The sequence below is a fragment of the Maylandia zebra genome, linkage group LG12 (assembly GCF_041146795.1).
Source record: "Maylandia zebra isolate NMK-2024a linkage group LG12, Mzebra_GT3a, whole genome shotgun sequence".
NCBI lineage: Eukaryota > Metazoa > Chordata > Actinopteri > Cichliformes > Cichlidae > Maylandia > Maylandia zebra.
In genome coordinates, this window is record NC_135178.1 from 21,585,395 (window position 1) to 21,607,834 (window position 22,440).

Here is a 22,440-nt window from a genome sequence, read left to right on the forward strand (position 1 = left end):
TCCATTCTCTGTCAAGATGATCCCACACTGCTTCAATAATGTTGAAATCTGGGCTCTGGGAAGGACTGATAGTGACTGGTTTGTGCTGGATTTTTTTCAATGTTTTTAAAAAAAAAACAAAAACACGACTTTCAGATATTGTTCAACTCCTGAAGATAGTTTTATTTTTTCGGTGTAGTGTCACTTCTTTTTTCCTCAACTTGTCCAGCTTTCGCAGATTGTTTAAGGACATTACTTACCATGTTGAGATATGTCAAGTTTTCAGCTAATAGCTATTCAGGAAACACCTTGTGGGTGTAAAATTTTATGCCTGTCAAACTGTGTTATCTTTGCAATTTTTCGACTAAATGAAGAGGAAGAAACCGCTTTTGTGACAGGTTGCCAGTAACGAAGTGCCTGAAAATAGAATCCAAAACTCGTTCTTATCTGTAGACACAACATTGGTTCATCCCTTGAGTTGTTTGCCTTTACCCTTGAATGGCTCATAAATCAGTGTTAAGTGGTTCAACAAACAAAAATACATACTTCTGAAAATAGTTGAGATAAGAACTGGACTGAAAATGAAAGAAAGAGCAGCCAATGACTAAAGAAAACCTCTCCAGGAGGCCTGGAAAAAAAATTGCTTCTTTGGAAGCAAAAATAATGAAATGAGGGGTGGATCAAGACGTTTACACATCACATCAATGTGCCAGCTTCACAAAGTCATACACAGCAGTGATAAGGGTAAATGCATGAAGATGGCATGTTCCTCACCTCCTCTCTTGGATGATCGGGAGGATCGGGAGGAGGTGGACCACTGCTTGGTAAGTATACCTCGTGGCTGCAGAGTTTCTCCTCCTGAGCTGGGAACGACTGCTTCAGCTTCGATACAGCTGATTGCCTCTTTAACCTCCTGGTCTTTGTCTGGAGACGGTGTGCCTCCGTTGGCCTCGGCCTCCTCCGCCTGGCTAAACTGAGCCATTTTCCTGGCCAGGGCCAGCTGGGTTTCCAGCTCCAGCTGCCTGATGTCTTCTATGGTCAGACCATACCACTCATCCTGCCAGCACCAGGCCTGCCGGTGGGCACGCACCATCACCTTTCTTAAACCTAGTGAAAAACAGTTGCAGAACAATAAACCCTCGCTAACACTGTAACTAAATAGGGTATCAGTAAAATGACATTTTTTTTAAAAAAAATGCAGGAACATCTGGGACCTTCAACTCACCAACATCATGAATAAAGCGTTCAATCTTTGACTGCATGCCCCAGTAGCGGAACTCCACCTTACAGAGCTTGTAGGCACACATGATGGGGGTCTTGCCTGGGTTATTGTTGTACTCTTCTATCCAGTCGTCCCACAGAGGACCCCTCTGGGTCTTGGCTGACTTGTAAAGCCTCGGGTCTTCCTCTGATTTGTACTCATGAGCGGGGATGGGATCTGTCACTATGTCAATTGGGTCTGCAAAAGGCGATTCGTTTTCAGAGGGTAAGCTTTTATGGACTCAGGTGTTTGGAAGTTGTTGAGGCTTTACTATTACATTACGGTGTGTGCACAAGTGGGTGGAGCAGTAGTTCCGACTTGTATGAGCTTGTGTTTAACAGCTTCAAATTCTTTTTATAACTGGAATTCCAGCTAACACTATAAGATACACAGACACAAGTGATTTAAATAATTACAATAGTGGAACTGAGTCACTGCGTACCCTAAGAGCCATTCCTTTCAGGGCGTTGTTTTCACTGGGAAAGCACACTCATAACCATAGAAAAATAACAGATGCTGTACCATTAAGCTACCACAAGTGGGCCTCATCCACTGCATATCTTAGTAGCAAGAGGACAGACAGCAAAACGCCTTCAGCTTCTGAATGAGGAGATCATTACTTGCTGTATTGATTCTCTAATGCGGCCATATGCCAACACGCAGCCTGAGCTTGCTTTGTATGTGTGCAATTTGAAAGTGAAATTAGCCACATTATTTTATTATCCGAGTTTTATGTTGACACAGACGTTCGGGGCAGACGTCAAATGGTCTCACCAATAGTCCTCTGTCTTTTCTCTGCTGCTGACATGTTGAAGACATCTGCCTGGTTGCCAGTGTCGGGCTTGTAGTATGTCTCAATGTCAATAGAGAACTTCTCCACAAAGGGACAAGTGTATCTAAGGGAGAAGAAATTTAAAAAAAAGAAATGAAACAACTGTCCCAACAAAGCACCAGTGAGTTTTGTGTCTCCCTTCATTTGGACTCATTTTATATTAATAACTCAAGAGCAGAACTATTTTACTACGAGTGACAACCCCATCTTACTTTTGATTATAAAAGACACTTAAGCCATACCCATCTGCTGCATCTGCAGCAAAACTGTCACTAGTTGAATAGATGTGTCAACAGCACTTGGAGTCTATCAATATCCCGAGTGTGCAGTCAAGGGCACATCTCTTTTCAGCACCTTCACATCTTTGTTTGTCAGACCTCACACAGACAAATGGACTGACGCTCTGAAAGTGAGGGGCTGTCAACGTCTGGCTGTCTGGGAGCACTGCTGGCCATGCGCCGATCTGATGGGCTGCCTCGTAATATTCTGACAACTTGTTCATGGACTTGGAATCATCAAATTAATCACTGAATACAATTATGGCAGAAAATATTATCCTCTGCAGAACCTGGGCTAGATTTTTGTCTGTAAATGAATGTAGATCTACCGGCAGCAGCTATGTCACATGCACAAAGCATTTATACTATTAAAACAGTCTGTGTATTTCTACTACCCTGCTTTAAAGAGGTGTCAAGGTTAAAGCTAATGTTACTTTATTGTATCCAAAAGGAGAAAATCCTCCTGTTTCGACACAATGCTGCATTAAAAGTGTCGAGGTGGCCTCCTTACATCACCCAATCTCACCTGGTGCGGGTGTAAGGGTAGGCGTTCCAGGACTCCTCTTCAACCCTCAGTGCCGCTTTGGGCAAGATAGAGCGGAACCAGCTGGGAATGTGCATGCCAATATGGTAGACCTTGTGGGTGTACTGGCCGATCCCGCCCGGTCCATCTGTATACGGCTTGTTTTCTAGGATCTCCACCCCACTGCCTTCACCACAGCTCTCTTCTCTGCTCTTCTTCTGTAAGAGGAATAATGAAAGAAGAAATGCATATTTGCATATTAGTAGAAAAGCACAAAGTGTGGCGATGTTAGATGAAACAACATAGGATCATTTTTATTCTAATAATTTTTAGTAATAATAATTTCACACTAAATCTGGAACTGATGTTTGAGAACAAACAACTAAATGAATGGGATTTTTGCAGAGACAGTGAGGCATCAGTCTGGGTATGGCAACGACACACACAAAATTAATAGCTTCCTGGAAGCACCTCCAGCTCTGAACGGCATATCAGGAAGATCCGAAAAAAAGAATCAGCGTGTGGAGCCACACCTTTTCTGTATTTACATTGCAGATGCACATAAGAGGAGAAGCCGGGTGGAGCCTGCAGCTGCGGCTGTGTGAAGTCAATGGCGCAAATGTCGGGAATTGCTAGAGGACAATTTGTAATTGTGAAACTTGTGAATGAGAAAACATTAAACAGCAGAACATAGTCCAAATGCTGACGACAGACATGAGGACCATAAAAAGTCAGATTTTTGATGTATCATGTTTTTTTTCCTCTTATCAGCAGTTGTTCAGTGTTAGTATATGCAGCTTAACCTTTGTTTAACTGCGTGTTTAGTGCAGCGATGGCATAATAGGGAGACCGATTCCTCCAGTCAGCTGTGCAGAGCGAGGTGATGGAAGCAAACCAGTGAATCAGTGGAGCAGGGAAGAGGAAGCCATGAGGCATCCAGCACACTGGACCTCATTACCTTTGACAGGTCATTCATTAGCAACCCGCCCAGCTCTCAACAACCCAGACACAGCTCCAAAGACACAGCACAGACACCACCACAGCAACGTCAGACCGGCCGTACACTCAACCAGTAGGCGATGCAGAAACTCAGTCACAGCAAGTGAACAGATAATCTCCAGATTACAGTGCATTATAAAAAGCTCACTACGAAAATACAGAACAAAAATACATATCCACTGATGATGAATTTTAAGCATTTTTTAAAAGGAAAAGTCCAACCTACAAACACTACATCCCCGTGTTTGCCTGTCAAAGGCAGAGTCCCTCCTTCTTCCCTTTGTAGCGCTGGGTAATTTTCTCCAGTTCACCAGAAAAAGATCATAAAACACTGGCCAGGGCGTAGCCACTCTCATAACGGGAAGAGCGGGAACAGATAACAAGTTTAAAAATAAAGAAACTCTCAATGTAACGTTATATATTACAAAATACAGGACACTTTATTTATTCACATACAGAGGTAAAGTGTACCTTTGGAGTAAAATAAGTGTAGAAGGAGGTACCTTGATGCCCTCTACAGGGAGTTTCTCATGTAAACAGTTTTGCTTTCTTTAAACAGCCATCAAACTTTTGCGAAGTACTCACACCATGATGGCCTGCTATACATGTTTAGACCCAACTACTATGACAGGATAGGAGCCACATCCTGGCATTTTCCTCTCGCGAGGCGCGTTTCCTGCTAGAGATGCTCCTTTTTGAACGATAACTCCACAGTTGCTTATTCAAAACACGTAGGGCCTATGTGGATGAATGAGGCTCAATGAGAACTGCTCATATTTAAAATCTCACACTTTCTGTATTTTCTTATTACTGTAAATCTCCCGATTGTGAGAAGAATGTGACAATTACCGATCATATAAGAAAGTGTCATAAGGGGCAAAGGAAAGAACGTGAAAGGAGAGATAGGGTGGGGCGCAGCCTGGTGAGGTGGAGATATGACTAGGCTGTCCTAAGGCCCCGGCTTCGTTTATGAGGCTTTCACAGAGGATGGATTGCAGGCGGGCGGACAGGGCTACATGCTGCGGTTGCCCTGGTAACATAAAGCAATGAAGTGAGGGTAGCCATGCTCCCTTTCCTTCCACCCCCTCTCTCAAATTTCTTCCCATCCCTTCTTCACTGCCTCTCTTTTTATCCTTCATTTCCTCATTCACTCCTTCTCGTGAACAAAACCTGACCACTGGCATGCTGCTGATGTCATGGTTGCCATAGTGACAGAAGCCTCAGCGCACCGAGTCTGTTTAGAGGCGGTTAGGTCAGGGGGAAAGGTAACTATGGGTCAATACAATGTTGGAACTCTTCGTCCTGGGATTTTGTTTACATACTTAAGAGTTCACGCGCAAAGAATTTCTTTAGTAGACTTTCTCACGTGTTCTGCCTTTGTCCTGAAAATATGAAAGGCAAGCAGTTAAAGACTAAAAAAATATATATATATTTATATATTTTTTTTTTTCTTAAAGATTAATTAACTCTTCACAAATACAATGAAGGTGAATTATGAGGTGAGGAAGAAGTGTGCCGCAGAGCCCGACATGTGCCGTCTTGAAACGTCTGCTTGCTTTGGGGCATGTCCTCTGAGTCATGTTCCCACACATCTACAACTCAAGCAGACAACCTGTCTGCTGGATACAGCATCGGGAGGACGTTTAGAAAAGCAAGCAAACATCTTTATCATCTGAAAAAAATTAACAAATAAATCTGAAATTCTTTAGAAGACGTACACACTCTTTCTACACTCATTTCAGCTTATGCAGAGAAAACCGGTAACTGGTGAGACCGTTGCAACAACCAAATTCTCTCTCTTATCCTCTCTCAAATACTCGCTCTCTCTATTTGCAATGATGTAATGCAGCTAGTGACACAGGCTGTTTTTAAAGTACACGGCAAAAACAAGGAGAGGCTTTCAGAGTCAATACAGTTGAATTAATCTCTATGTAGCCTTGTTATACCTGTGGGTGGATATTAATTTTAAACAACCCCGTCAACATCCTTATTTGGCTGTAAGATTAACAGCTGGTCTACATCATGAAAGCATCCTGGGCTTTCCTTACCCAAGTCATAAATGCTGAACCTATCCAACAAAGCTGAACCCTGAGAGATGAAGGTCACAAATAAAGCTCCCACGTTTGACTCTTAAGATGCCGATTTCTCTTGATACTTTGCTTTGAATTTACTCTGCACTCTTTGTGAATCTTATTTTCTGATAACAAAAAGCAACCAGACTCACATTACCATCGCAATGCAAGATCAGCAAAGAGGCAAAATGCATCGAAACTCAAAAAACCTCAACTTGATCAAACAGGTCTGTAACTTCAGCTTGCTCTGCAATGATCGTAAAACACACATTACGTAACCGTGCAGCTCAAATCCAAACAAATGCACCTAATGCCTAATATGCACATCTCTGAACTATAAATAACACTGTATTTTTACCACAGCCTGAGTCTTGGCATCAATACCTCCTCTGTGTACTGCTGGATTAAGTAAATCTACCTTCATGTACACATGCCATATGAAGAGGATATAATGCTGCACAGCAGAACTAAAGCTATTTAAATGGGCCCTTTCTGCAGGCGCTGTAAACCCTAATGCTCTAACACAGACCCTCCATCTCCAGCTAAGGGCCTGCTTTGACAAATGAAAGCAGTATGTCCATCTCCGTCGCAGCAGTGTGTGTACATGGCGTTTCATCGAGTGCAGAAACATGCGGTCTATGACAGCTTTAAACAGCCAGCTTCAGAGAGTTTAAACTGGATAATCTATCAGCACACAGGCTCTCTTTGTTTAGTTGCTCCACCAACGTCACGCATCATACGACCAATCGTTTTCATCATTGAGTATGCTGTGATTGCACACTTCAAGAACTCCCCGTGTTACTTTATCTCCTCTTTGACTGCTCTTTTTCGTCCCCTCGTTTCTGCGGTTGTTCATTTTTAGTTAGGTGCGTGTGTGTGGGTGAGGATTTGCTGGAAACCATGGTTGTGTTGCCTCACCTGTATCATATAAAGCTGGGCGATGCGGTACTCCTCCACACTCATGGGCATGGGGATGCGGTACTCCTTGATGAGCATGGTGAAGCTTGGAGAAGGGGGATAGGGGGATCAGGGAGGAGATTGACAAGGGAACGGGGGAGGGAGGGATAGAGGGAAAGGGAGGGGGAGAGAGGGAAGAAGAGACTCGGGATGCTCCTATACGAGACTTGTCAAATCACCAGCTGAAGTCCACATTGATGGCTCCTGTGGAGGTGAAAGAAAACGTAAAAAAAAAAAACTGGGTTATGGGTGCTGCATATTAATGCAAAACATCCCATTTGTAGAGTGTGTTAGTCAAAACATATGGATAAAGTTAACATCTTAAAATTCCTAATGATTATTCCAGATTCAAAAATCAGAAAGCAGCAGTAAAAAATATCAATAACGGGCAAAACCTGTCAGCACACAGACTAAATTCTGAATCTGTCTAACTCTGCTACACACATCGGAGGACAAAGATCCCCTCTCGTGGCTCACAGGCAGATGAAGAAAAGAGCCAAAGTGTCATTCAGAACATATGCTCCGTGTAGTAGACATCTACTCCAAGCCTTGGCAATGAAGACAAGCACCGGTGTTGTGCCTCCATCCAGCATCGCAAATCCAAGTAAAGCACTTCCTAGGATAAATACTCCTTCTTATACACAGGCTACTGCGTGTGTGTTTTTGTGTGTAGGTGTGTGGCCAGAGTCTACGAAGAGCACCCATGCCTTGCCGACAGTCCCGACAGCCACCCTTTTTCTTCCAGCGGTCCAGCACCGTCACATGGGGTGCTAAGTTAGCATAAGAGGGATTACAGTAGAGTGGGAGGTATTATATAACAGTGTAAGAGCCCCCCTGTTCATGATCGAGGTTTCACAAATAAAGAATACACAAAGCATTGTTTTCAAACCACTGGGTAGAATAGGGGTAGGTGTGGGCTATACATACACAACGTGTGGGTGGCGTGAGTTGCAGAAGTCTGCTTTGACCGTTAAGGCAAGAAAACAGCTCTCCGAAGCTAAAAAAGTACAAAACAAGATCACGCCTATGCAGCACCATACTGCACTGTAGTGGAAGTTTAGCTAAATAACTGTCACAGGCATTATCTCCTTTCCAGGTTATGTTTTCAAATTCTCAAACTTGGATATTTTAACAGCAAAGATTTAAAGGTGTACTTTGATAAAGCACTTATTTGAGTCAGTTGACCCTGAATCCTCTCTTAGTTACTCTGCAATAGGCATAGGCTGCTCAGGGTTTCTCACGAGTGTATCTTCTTCTCCCTTCATACACCAGTCTGCATTTAATCATTAGTTACTATTAATCTCTGGCTCTCTTCCACAGTGCATCTTTTATCCTGTCTTTCACCCCTTGCCCCCAACCAGTTTGATTCTGCCAGAGAATTCTTCCTGTTAAAAGTTAGTTCTTCCTTCCCACTGTCCCCAAGTGTTTGCTCATTGGGGGTCACTGGATAGTTGGGGTCTTTACCGTGCCATATAAAGCACCTTAAGCGAGTGTAATGATATAAATAAAACTGAGTTTAACTGAAATTTAAGATAAAGTTCAGCCTGTTTTCAGATAGGTCAGGTGAAAGCACATTAGGCAGGATCTTAGTTATGCTGCCGAGGAGACTATAGTGCACAACACCATCCTGACGCTGCTGATTTAGCTATTTAGCCAAATGTGACCACACAGTCTTGCATAACCTTAATATTTACCAATTTCTGAACTATGGAAGCTATTGGACCTTGCTCAGGAATGCGTCCATTCTGTGTAATCACTCTAATCACATCAATATCCCCCCTGCGTCACTTATCCAACAAACAAAGGCCAGGTTTGGTCGAACCAACAGACCCATTCCCTCCAATGATTGAATGTTTGAATGCCGCTAAAGAAAAGCTTTTATCTATTGACTTTACTGAGGCTGGAAAGAAGACGCAGCCTGACCGACTTCACATCTGGAACAGCAGCTGTTTACTAAAATATTAGGAAGTGTTCTGCTTCTATACATTTTTTTGTGATTTCTTTACAGTGAAGAACAAAGCATTGACAAAATCAGAGCAGAACACCACATTTTGCTGAAAATAACTGCACTCTTGGGGGGATGCTAGAATAAAACTAGGCTACATGGAGAGGCCCAGAGGAAAGCCTGCAGCTCTGGAGCCCAAGGAGTCTTTAGAAGTTAATCAATAAGGATAAGCACTTTGCACTAACAGCCTCAAAGTAACATTTACTCCAAGCATGATTTAAAAATCTGGCAACACTGTTAATGCAGATGCATTTATTGATGCAAGAAATGAGTCTGAGTATTTTCTCTTGACCACAGATTATGGATGTATTAACTGTACTGATTTGGAGGTTATTCAGTCTGACAATGATAAGACTACTTCTTTTACTGTCTGCTGTCTACTATTGCTTTATGAATCAAAGTTCAGCCCTCAACGGCCAGCCTACACACACACGGAAGTGACAGCAGGTATGCAAATACCACAACAAGGACACAGCAAACAAACAGAAAGCAAGAAAAACCAGTAGGCAGCTCAACAGAGGGACCCTGTCCACCCAAAGCAGAGCTCTGTCCGACAGCATGTGTTCAGAAGCTGTTGTGATGATGCTCTGCAGGGATTAGCAGCAATACTGATGCAGGTTAGTTATGTCACTATTCTGCAGGATTACAGCAGTATTGCTACTGGTGAGCATTGCACAAAGCAACCATTCCCCACCATCTTGATTACTCAATTAAATTCAGTCTTTAAAAAAAAAAAAAAAAAAAAAAAAAAAAAGTAACATACAAGCTAAATTCTGTTTTGTGCACATAATGAAAGTAAGTACTCGTATTTGGCTTAAGTCTGATTTTATATACCAGCAAATGTGAGTCATATTTATGCCTTGTTGGGCAGAAACTAGGAAGTTATTTCCACCCTCTATAATCTGCGGTTCCAGCTTAAAATATGTTTTTCCTTCTTCTTCAGTAAAACGTTTGGTTTCAGTGGAAAGCTTATGCACCACTTTCCAGCACCTGTCTCCTCTTGTCCGGCTGCAGTTGTGTAAACTCAGTGAAGCAACAATCTCACATGGACACACCCAAACTTTATACACATTTGACAGCATACATCTTGTATTGTATATTTATGTATTGTGTCTGCGGTTGTATTGACTACACATTATAAGGCCTCCTGAATTAGCTAATTTAAGACCGGGTGACTGTTCCACAAATACAGGCATTACGTTTCACTGCAGATAGAAAGCTTTTTTTTTTAAATAAAAAAATAAAAAAATAAAAAGGAAAGTCTTTCCTCCTGCTGGTTTAAACCTGTGATTCTCCAACTTTCATTTTTGACTGATGCAGATGCAGTGCACAGCACAGGACCGGTAATGTACGATTCACCAGCAGACTCGAGAGAGTACTGGCACCATGCTTGACCCAGAAAAAAAAAGCACTCTCACACACAGAGCTTAAAAATAGCCTGGTCACAATAATCCAAGCATACGCAAGCAGAGTGCTTGACGTTGTTTGTGCAGAGAATATGCTCATTCCCTTCTAAAAATACTGTCTCTGCCCCCCTCTAGGCAGTGACGCAACAGCAGCACAAGCCCATGCACAGCGCTCATCACAAAGCAACCCCCAATGTTCCTGCTCCTGTTTCGACAAAGCTGAAGACAGCGATAGCTACAAGACACTTTGAGTGGGATTGCCTTTTGTACCTCTTCCTGCTACCGTTTCGTGATCCTGTGCGGCCGGCATACACCCTGACGTGCACAATGCTACATCACAAAGTGTGATGAGCCATCGAAGGTATAAAAAAATTTTTTTTTTAAAAATGCAATCCTCCAGGCAGGAGTGTTATTGTACCAAGTGATTCATTTTTTCCTTTTTCAAAAGGTGAATTAGACACTAAAAATCAGCGTCAATACAGAAACGTTCCAGGTAACATGATGAATAATACAAGAGGAGCCATAAGGGTGACGCCTTTAATCATGGCTACATCTGTCTGGCTACAAAAGCCTTTCTCAACAAACAAGTGTGGAGAGCGCTGCACATCTGGTTACGTCTAACCACTGATAAGTGACATAAACAGACGAAACCTGCTTACTCCACAGAACACAGACCAGCATATCCTTCGGGTCGATTGCTTTGACATAAACATGAAATGTGCCTTTCACTCTTGGCTTTCCTTGCCACTCCACACTGTCCTTCACTCTCATAATGGAAAGTGGCATGACTTAATCTGTCCAAAGACATGATATATGCACAGTAAACAGACAGATCCCCAGGACAGAGAGCAGCAGCTGGGCCTTGCTGTCAAACACGGAGCAATACCGAGAGGGCAGTGGTGACTCACTGGAGGCTTTTCCCAAAGGCTGCAATGGTGGCGCTCCTTTAAATTTAGCAGTGTTTTATAGAGCACAGTGCTGAGGCTGCGCACCAGAGAAGGCGGTAAATTCCAGGGATCGGTGACTCACGTGACCGTTAAAATACAAGTGGAACATATTAGCCTCCCGGCTTGCCTGAAATACAGCAGATCGGTTTCACACTGTTGCTCTCGTATCACAGAGGCAACCTCGGTTATGGCAACTGCCTCAGCTTGTGATAAGAATCCTTGATTGAGTTGATGGGCTTACCGACCAATCCAGTTAAAATGTCAAGAGGCTTAAGACAAATGTATTCGTGCTGGGCCGTAAACGCACACAAATGAGGGAGTTTACCATCCATCTACGAGCCTAAAGAAGCCTTTGGGCTTATTTCGAACTCTAACTTCAGTCTCAAACATACTGAGATTATAAGGTGAAGGGTCTAATGAGGGCAAAGAATGAAGAGTATTTATCAGATAAACAGTATTTTTGTGACAATACACCCAATTTACACCCAACAAAACCCACCCCCTTTAGGCACCAATAAAGAAATTTAATAACACACACACACACACACACACACACACACACACCGTGTTTTACCTTGCTTGATTTCAATACAGCACTGGAGTAGTGAGCAAACATTGAGCCTCTCTCTTTAATGAAAAAGCCTTTTTTTTTTTTTTTTTTTTTTTTTTTTTTTTTTTTTTTTTTTTTTAATATGTGACACCACACAATGCACAGCTCAAACAAAAGCAAAGCAAGAGCATTATGATGGTCCTTTAGTTAGCCTCAGTTTAAAAGAAGTCTGATGCTGACTTAAGATGAGAGAATCAGTTTCATATGGAAAAACAAAACAAAGTGTGAGTAATCACCTTTGGAAGCCGTGTTATAAGCTGAAAAAAAAAAAACCAGTATAATCTTGTAAAAATAAAGGGGCCAAATAATGGTGAGTCATCTTGTTCTTATACAGTAAATACAATGAGCGCCGTATGCATTCTGAAACATATCCATCACCCTTTCCCGTCCCTCAGGTCCACAATCTTCCACAAACTATGAAGGTGGGAAGCACAACCTGCCCTTGTTCTTTACTCATCATCACAGCACAAGGGGAAAGCTAAAAATACTTGACACCCTGTGAGCATCTCCTGCATTGTGTTCCTCCTCCTCCTTCTCGTCCTCTACCTCCTACAGTAGCCCTGCAAGTATGATCTGCTTCTAAAAATGAGCCTGCACAGGGAGGGAATGAACGAGAGCAAAAAGAAATAGAGCTCAGGCACAGCTGAACATGGTGTCGTGAAACTGCAGTTTGATTACCACAGAGAAAGGGATTTGTTAACACGAACAAACAAATGAATAATCTTCTATTAACTGTGAGTTTTAGTTTTAGTGTGTATACCCACTTGGAAGATATCTAAAAACAAACAAACAAAAAAAACCAATATACATTTAAAGAGTGTCATAACTGCTCATTTGATGTGAAAAGCTCTCCTTGTGCAACATACAGAAGAATTAGATATTAGAAGAAAGCCACACCTGTTGCAAAGATATCTGCCATTTTTGCAAGATCTCGAGGTGAACATGATTTTAATCTAAAGCAGATCATCTAATTTAACAGAGTGCAGGAACCACTGGAATATAGGTTTTACATTTGACACCCGCATCATGTAATTAAAATTCAAAAATAAATAAATCGGGTGCTTAGTGATCGCTGAGAACTTTAAGCCCCTTTAATAATTGGAGCCATTGTTTTCTTATGCCTCAGTGGTGCTCGTCAACGCCACAGTGGTCCAAAATGGGCCCGTTGCATACCAACACCATCTCTAACCAACCCCACGCTTCACTCAGAAATCCAAAATTAGATGACCTTATATGAAAATTGCACTTGGATTAATCAGTTACGTGCCAAGGTTAAACGAGGATCTTCCCTTGCTGTCATTCTCTGAAAGTGCTCAGCGAGCCTAAATGAGCTGCGTAGAGAGAGCGTGTTATATAACTCAGCAGATACAGAAAAGGAAAGCGTCGCTACGCTCGCATTTTGCCCATTCCATTAACTAATTCATGTAGCCCAGCAGACCAAAAGGAAAGGAAATGCTTTGGTGCATTTAGACAATCTCTCCAAAACATTCTCATCAGTCACTCTTCGAGTGTTTGGCAGCAACAAGACGCTGATTCAAATTAAGGCCTTCTTGCTAATGTGGAGACTATTGCAGAGTGCATGCTTACCAGTGCCACAAAGGCTTGGACGGATAACAACAAATGAATTTCCATTATCACTGCCACTCTCTGTCTCTCACAACAGTGAGAAGCAGCTTTGGTTATGTGGCATACGACAGCGCTGTGGCTGAGATTCATTACTGCGCTAACACCTACACTATAACTCTATAAAAGAATGTGGGCACATGCGTGTGTATCGCAACCTGCAGAGAGGAAAGTGAGCGCTTGATATGAAGCGTTTAAAAAGACGCTGAAACATCTGCAAACTGCAGAAGCAGCAGGGCTACGAGTAAAATATTTATCAGTTGTGATAGACAACAAAGGTAGTGGTCACTGCAAAAGTATAGAAGCATATAAAGCTTAAAGGCAAGTGTAAACAGAAATCATTGTGCCTTGCCTGGGGTCTATTTTTAGTCTCTCACATTTAAAAAGAAAAAAAAATGCAACATTCTGTTTTTTGAATGACAATGTCACAGAAGAGAAAGAAAATGCATTACACTCAACAAAACTTGAGAAGAAAAATGTTTTGCCTTAGGCCAAAATGTATTTTCTTTCCTGCCCCTTTATCCTCTCCATCATTGCTTGAACAGGGGGTTACCATGGAGACACAGAGGGGCCTTTCCTTATTGGTTGCCAAGATGAAGTCAGAGTGACGGGGGAAAGTAGAGACCAGACGCTGCCGGGGCTGATACTGGTTTCTCCCGTTTCCCCTGTCTCCACTTTCACTTTTGTCGGTCTCTTTTCCCTCCTGCCGCAGCTCATTTCCACGGCAATCTGCTATAGAAGCCTCATCGATTCATACAGCAACCCGAAATATCTGCAACTGTGTCAGCATGCAGGATTTAAATGTGGCCCAAAAAAACAAAAACAGAAAAACAAAACATCAAATAGCCAAGAAAATTCACGATAAGACTTGAAAATCCTTACATGCTGGTTCAAGACTAGTTTCCTTCTGCGTCTACTGTACTATGCTTAAAATTAATAAAAAAAATTAAATAGACACGCATGTTACTTCCTGCAGCACATCAAGGGTTGAAAGGTGGCCTATACCCTGTCAGTTTAGTTCTCTTTGTGAAGTTTAAAATTAACCAAGTAAACCACTGACAGATCCTCTTTCAAAAACAGCAGTCAGTTACAAGAAAGTGGAAAGAAAAACAAACTCTCTGTGCCAGCTTCACACACTAGCTTAGAGGAAAGTGGATCCGAAAACCTCTCTGTGAATCGAGGACACAGAAACTAAAAGTGTGCAAAGTTGAAATGGTGTACCTACTAAAACAGACTGGTTTTGAATGTTATGACAGTTTAATCCCTCACAAGCCCCTCATATCAAACTAAAGTCTTATTTGGCCAAGTGCATAAAGTCCAAGCAATTCACAAAAAAGGGAGGACAAATCTGATCTCAACTCAATTATCGACACCAGTCTCAGTCGGTGCTTTGGTCTGTATGCCAACCTTGTACTTTCTGGGTTACAACTCAAATCACTGAATCATCACCTTCAGTGTGCGTCACTGCTCATTTCAAGGTTACTGTGCATAAAGCACATTTAAAAGGTCAATGATAAGAAAGCTGCTCATAAAAAAAGCCCAAGGTTACAGGCTGCCCTTTGGTGAAATACCTTAAACCCCTTTATGTAGCACAAATAACGCAGCCTTCCAAAAAGTGCTCTACCCACTCACCAAAGAGTGAAGCAGCTTCTTCTACTGACCATAAAAGGCCATTTTCAAAGATGCTCTTGGTAAGTGTCTGTGGCTAACACTGCAGCGGGTTGTGAGGTCAGCTTTCCAGCCTTGTGGAAAGCCTGGTTATGGGATTTTCTTATCAGAGCAAGGGCTATAAAAAAATAAAAATAAAAAATAAAAAAAACCCACAAATTCTCTAACTTCTCCCTTTCTCTCTCACACAGGCACACAACTCTGAAAGAAGGAAGACGTGGCACTTTGTCTGCCACGTAAGAACGGGCAATACAGAGAGACCGCCCGAAAAGAAAAAAGCCTGTACAGTGAGAGCAAAAAAGTAAGCGTGAGACGCTGAGTTAGGGTCCAAAGGGGTCTATTTTTAGGTTCAGAAAAATCAGGTGTCTCTGACCAGTGGAAAAGAAAGAGGAACATGGGTAAAGTGACATGAACCAGCGCTGCTGCTTTCATTTTACGAAGTCCATGTGACTCAGAGCGCTGCGAGGGCTCAGGGCAGAACCAAAAAAAGGAAACAGATATAAAATGGCACTTGTGCATCATACTGATGTAAAAGCTGCAGAGATAAATACTTACATTTCTAAAATATGTGAAATAAACATGGCTGACTCATAACTAATGTGGAGATAGAATAAGGAGGCGTGAAAAAGTCCACTGACGAGCACTTTCTTAATGGTGAAAGCAGCATTTCTAATTCACAGCTGACTGTGATCCTTCGTCGCTCGATTTACTTTCCCTCCCAGAAGCAGATCGTTCTGCCTAAGAGCTAAAAGGTTTCCCGGCACAGAGAGCATGTGCCAGACTGCCTTGATATCCCTTCATCTACAAGGTTGATGATTATGGCCAGGAAAAAAAATAAAACATGCCAGCCCTCTTAGAGGATGTGCATAAACTCGATTTATCTTCCAGGAAAAATAAAGCTCGAGAAAGGACACAGGAAGGTGGACGATTTCTATAAAAAGACTTCGGCTCTTCTTTGGAGTCTGCCCACACTGCGAGAAAAACTTGTGTCCAAATGAAGGAGGACATGGAGCAGACGCGTGCAAAGCGTACGCCTTTGTCTCATTTCCCAGACAACGCCACTGTAGGAGCATTAGCAATGATATGCCATTCATCAGCCGGCTCATCAGGGATGCGTGGGGACAGGTTGTACCCCTGTTGTCCCTGTCAACAGCTCAACACCAGCATTAGCATCACCTGTTTTGTTTAAGAGAGCTGAGGGTGGGAGAGCGAGATGGGAAAAAAAAAAAAAAAAAAAAAAAAAGACAGAGTCTGCGGAGCTCGAAGTGCAGGGAAAACACAGTGTTCCCTTCAGTGCTTGGCCAGCACCCAGGTACATGACGGAAGCTCATCTGAAGTACTGTCATGATGCGTGATTGTCCGCTCAAGATGAATTAAAAGAAAAATTAGACCTTGAAATAACCAGCCAGCTGGCAATGTGTCCCTATGCTCCCATCAGAAATTGTAAGAGATGTTTGTTTTTTGTTTTTTTAGGAGTGCATCAAATCCCTGCAGGTTCCTGAATGATTGAAAAGGCACAGATGACAGCATTTAGTTTCTGGTTAGTGAAATTGACTGAATATCCTTCGGGATGCACTGCAAAATCTTTTGCACGACTTTAAAAAGGGACACACAAGCTATTATGAACATACGATTGGAAAATGATTGTATTTATCTCAAACGGTCGGTGAGGAAAATGGATGATGACAAACCCTCCAGTTTTACAGAAAAAAGTATAATAAGAGTATATGTGTAAGTAGTATATAAATAATTGCTGGATTCCTTTCTGTGATTAGTGACCTCATTTGTTGCCTGAATAAAAAATAAATAAAAAAAGATTCTTCATTTAAAGCCTCTGGGGAACTTACCCACTGAAACCATGAGAGCTCTGCGTTAAGTCTGCATTGCTGCAGACGTGGCCTTAGGTAATTAAATATCCCTCATAGTGCTGTGAGATTAAACATGGTTTTACAAATAAAAGCAGGGGGAAAAAAACAAAAGCGAAGATAAGTACAAAAGGGTAACCCAATACGACTGATACAGGAAATAATTTTACATGAAACCAGAAGAATGCAGAATGTGGTATTTTACACATCTTGTTTATTTATTCGTGAACAATTTCTTTTAAGTTTTGCTTATTTATTTATTTATTTTTTTGGGGGGGGGGGGGGGGGGGCACAGATCCTACTCACACAACAAAGAGTAAAGTCGCTGGAATCACATTCCTCCTCATAACTTTACGCGCCCATGGGGCCTCTTGCACTCATTCACCCCCCAGGCAACATCATTTAAGTGTGTGAGAGTTTAGTGCTTACACCATAAGAGTGGAGACTGCGGGGGGATAAAAATTGTTACAGCATAGTACTGGGATATTATATAAATAAAAGGTTAACCAAAATATTGATATTTTATTTAAAAAAAATTTTTTTAAAAAACTCAAGAATACTACAAACAAGAAGGCTCATCTCATGCACCACCATCCTCAGATAACGTTAGCCTAACATTGAACACGCTTAGCTTGACAAAGATACATCCTAAGTGAGAGCTAGCTAATGGCTCAGTCACAGAAGTAAGTAGGACAGGAATTTCCTTGCACCTACCAAAAATAAATGCATAAATAAAAACTTTTGGTGAGTAAATATTTGCCCAGAGTTTGAGGGTGTTGCACACTCTCAACCACTTTTAATCGCAAGCCGACAGGAGGCAGAAAGCCTGCCTCCTATCAGACCAGTTGCAGTGTCACTTAGACTGACTACAGTCACTCTTGCAGAGCTCGTCAAAGGCTGACAAATAGTTGCAATTTAACTTATAAAGACTGATTGCTATCAGCCTGAATGCGTCAATAAGCACAACTTGAGGGGACTCGACTGGCTGCCAGCTGGTCGTTTTCTGGTTGTATTCGTGCAGAACAGGAAGGCTGCCGAGCACATATTTAACAGTTAAATGTGAATATCTGTCTAAGTAGACAGCAACAGATGAGTACATTTCAACAATTTGTCAGATATTTGCTGTATTATCAGAACCAGATTGCAATTAATTGCCAATTTAAGACTGACATTAGACTGATGGCAGACTGTCTTATGGTAACATTTATGGCAGGTTTTAGCGACAGTGTGCTTAACAATCTCATTTTGTAGCAAAACAAAAACAAAAATTATTGGGTAAAACAGATTGACCAAGTTTAACTTTGTTTAACTTTGAGTATGTAATTTGCAGATGAAAAAAGCTGATAAATTGCAATATGTGTTACTGCATACTGCAAAATTTTATATTGCAATATTATTGTACTGTGAGCGCAGTATTGTGTAGTATCTGGCGATTCCCACTTCTACCAAACAGTGTGCATTAAAGTATGTTTTTTTTTTTCCACTTCTTTTGCTAGGTGTGTCAAAAACATCACCCAATCACCTGCCATGTATATATAAACCCCACCATGCAAACAGTAGACCAGCTGCCATAGGCGCAATGCTTGAGTAACATAACAGCATTCAGTGCACAACTAATTTAAGTCAGAGAGAAAAATGTAGGCAAGGAGTACCGATAACAGGTCACAACATATCGCACAACGCCAGAGCATGTCAACAAAGGGGTGCCGAAACTCCTTGAAAAGTTACTGTGGTGATTGCAGTGTATTTAAGGTCAGTTTTGCAGTACTATACACGCAAATTTTTCTGACATTTTATTTGGCTATTTCCAAAAATACTCTTCAAACCGCGCGTTAATCAGTGCAGCAAATACACAGGAGTCAGTGGACTCCATCTACAGCAGATCATGAATTTGTTTCAGTTAAGCGTCACCCAGACATCATATCAGTACAAAAACAATCACTGACATCATCATCATCCTTCATGAGTACTAAAATCACCACCCTTTCTTAAAACAAAAAACAAACAAAAAACCCTCATCTTTAAAAGTCAAGTCCCCATTTAGTAAAATATATTTATTTGACAAACCCACCTAGAATAACAGCTGAGGGCTAGTTAGCTGCTAACCAAACAGTCATGTCCTCTCAGACAATAAACAAAGACCACAGGATATTTTAAAGAGCTTCCTTGTTAAAGATCAGACACTTAACAGGACTTGTACTCAACTAATAAAATCCCCTCCTGTGCCGAATGTACAAATATAAAACGGTCTCTAACAATGGCCAAAGAAATTAAACTAAAGAGGCACGACTCTGTTCATGACAAACATCATGACAACCACCATAAGGGAAAAGACTTTAGAATATAGAGTCTGAGATTTAAAAAACAAAACAAAACAAAAAAAACACCAGTTTGTTGGGTGAACCGTGTTTAATGCTTTTATTATCTTTCTTTAATCTTATTTGACCAGATGAAATCCCACGTAACATGCCAAGCTGCAAAATAAATTGACTTTTCTAATGCTAACAGAAAGCTGGCCACTGCAACTACAATTCAGCAGTGAGCTCCAGAGAGAGTATATGCACTGAGTTTGACCATTTTAAATAGTGAATAAAATAAATGAGGAAGTCGGGGAAACCGCAAATCTACAGCTGCATCCTTTTAACCATTATATGAGATTATACTGCTAACTTGGCTTTGGTAAGAGTGGCAGTAATTGCGTTATGAGGTGGGTGGCAGGTCTACATAAAAAGCAGAGACTTTACCTCTTCCTCTGCTTAAAAAAAGAAAAGAAAAAAAACAAACAAATTGGAGAACTGAAGAAACAGTCCGATATTACACAACAGCTCGGTTTTTGGGGATTTTTCTCTCTTTGAAAAACAAGTGGCAATGCAGCAAGTGGGTTAAGAAAACATCAGATTACACAAACCTGTAAAGTCAGTGCACGCATCTCCAGAGCAACATCTAAAGACGCACCGTTTGAATATTTAACCTTATTAGCCGCCGCTCGCATCGCTCCTTTTGCTGTACGAACCTGTCGTTTCTTTCCTCTTCCTGTGCCAGTGATCTCATCCGATAATCAGCTCAAACGGTACACACGTGGAACCAAAAGATGTGGTGAGCAGCAGCATACGTCATTCAAACTTACACTGGCAGGAAATGCATCTTTTCTTCCTCGCTCCACTAAATTCAGTTACTTAATGACTGTATGCTTGTTTGTCATCTTATTAACGGCGGGATTATTGACTTATGCTGCAGGACAAACTCCAGCAAACCGAGGGTTAATGTGAGAGCACGGGCGATTTGCCACATGCAAGAACACACGCACAAAAAAACCAAATAGATACCACACCACTATGAATACTCAAACAAGGCTGGGGACACATGCTCGAAAGCTACAGGCTCCTCTATCAGGAATTTTCCACTCCACCGTCACTCAGATATACAGCATACATTTGCAGTGTTTCCTCCTGAGCGTCAGGAGGTTGTCAAGCTGTATAATGTTAGTGGAGCAGTGCGTAATTTGAGCCTTGGAAAAGAGGCGGGAGCAAATATTGGCACGGATATGAATTTTTATCATTCTTCAATTAGCTCATCGCAGTACCCCCCCCCTAGAGCAGGGCGATATGGCCAAAAATATTTATCACGATATATACTTGAAAATTTGCGATAACGATATAACTGACGATATAATTGATGCGAGACAAAATACAACTCCACAACATTACTAGCGCAAAAAGACAACCTTCCATTTATTTTCACGTAAACAAGAAGCTGGTTTTTATGTACATTAAAGCTTTATAAAAATGTAACAGTGCAAATGCAAATTCCTTGCTGAAAGTTTAACCCAAAGGCATTTCCAGTAGAAATGGGCTGACATATCCTGAGCATAACCATGTATAATATCCACTGAAGTTAAAAAGAGGTGCTTTGCAACATTAAACTGCAGTGTGCAGTACGCATTTTTCGGACCATAAGGTGCACGGGATTATAAGGCACATTAAGCGAAACAAAGCAGTCAGATAAATCAAACTTTATTCAACTCATTCTTCTTGCTTCCTCCACTTCTGTACCATTGATTCATTAATGTTGAATTCTCTGGCAGCTGAGCTATTCCCATGTTGTTGCAGTATATTAATGACTAACCTCGTATTGTGGATGGATTATCTCAGTTGTTCTCCTGACTGAAGTTTGGTCCGTTTACAGCATCCTGCCATGCGATTGCATTTGTCCCTAACTATCAGGCACGTTAACTTTTATAAGTGGAAAAGTGTTAGTGTTCGTCCTCCAGCTTCACTGTTTATGTTATGCTAACATAGCTGTGTCGCTAGCGATCACGTAGCACATCATTATATACCAGCTAGCCCAACTTCAGTAATCCTACAAACGCCACTGCTGTTTAGTTTCCTGTCTTCATTTATGTTGGAAGTGATAGCAGAGCTGTACGTTTGATTTTTTTCAGAAATCTCTCAGTCAGAACATGCTATATCATGCTTAGGTAACTAGCGAAACTAGCGAGCTAACTTCCGCTAGCTTCCTGCTAACTTCTAACTCCGTTAAATGTAATAACTTTTGTTTTCATGGATGCCTGGAAGTTAAACTTTATAGTTACACCTGGTAAAGCAGCAATGCTGATCGTTTTATTAAAGATCAAAGAATTTAGACAGTTTTCAACTCTCAGTGATGCTGCAGTGTTGTTTGACCTGAAGTCAAATATACGGAGTTTGGGACCCAGATTACTCCCAGATTTAAGAGCATCTTAGTCCGACAAATACGACAATAACAACGGCCGCTTGCATGTTCTGCAAAAAAATGTGCTTTGTTGTGTATCTGACGGACAAACACCAAACCAGTTCCACATCACGGAAGTTGCACCATTTTTACAAACCAACAATCGGCCATGTGCGTATGAAAACAAAGGCACTGCGCATGCGCGTTTTACTCCCATTCTATCGCGATATTTCATTTTCCTATCGTTGCCTAACATTATACCGGTATTACCGTGAACGGTATAATATGGCCCAGCCCTACCCCCCCCCCTTTTCCACCCCCCTCCTTTAAAAGCAGCACCAGAACTGCTTTAATTCAACAACAAGTTGTGAACAAGCCACACAAGAAATCACAACTGTACAGACAACGGGCTGATTCACAATCACCTCCACTCTTTCTCCTTCGGTGCCTCTGTTTGTGTGATGTGTTATATTTAAGAGAGGCACCTGAGAGTAAAAGAGCTATCAGGTTTCAGAAGCCTGTCAACCGCTCTCTCATAGTCTCTCTGTCTCTGTGAACGCTCAGAAACACATCAGTAATTGTGCTTCTCGTCTAAAAAAGAAATGGATTAAAACCTGAAAATAATATCTGCAGGTCTGTGTACAAAACAAGCTTCACAAAACAAACAACCCCCCCCCAATAATTATATAACAGTAATAACTTTTA

The 22,440-nt window shown here is 41.5% G+C and overlaps 1 protein-coding gene across 9 annotated transcripts in view; it reads right to left on the bottom strand.

Moving 5' to 3' along the window:
* Positions 1-22,440, bottom strand: part of LOC101483632 (membrane-associated phosphatidylinositol transfer protein 2) — a 44,610-nt gene that overhangs the window by 18,049 nt on the left and 4,121 nt on the right. For 7 of the 9 annotated variants that reach the window (XM_004544657.6, XM_004544660.5, XM_004544664.5 and 4 more), the window contains exons 2-6: positions 6,863-7,105; positions 2,877-3,091; positions 2,015-2,136; positions 1,205-1,438; positions 754-1,086 (exon numbers count right to left, since the gene is read on the bottom strand). In XM_004544657.6, the coding sequence (XP_004544714.2) occupies positions 754-1,086; positions 1,205-1,438; positions 2,015-2,136; positions 2,877-3,091; positions 6,863-6,940 (982 nt within the window). In that variant the 5' untranslated portion in view covers positions 6,941-7,105. Of the gene's footprint in view, positions 1-753; positions 1,087-1,204; positions 1,439-2,014; positions 2,137-2,876; positions 3,092-6,862; positions 7,106-7,345; positions 7,611-22,440 lie in introns of those variants that run through there. The other 2 variants (XM_004544658.6, XM_004544659.6) reach the window with 2 other exon arrangements.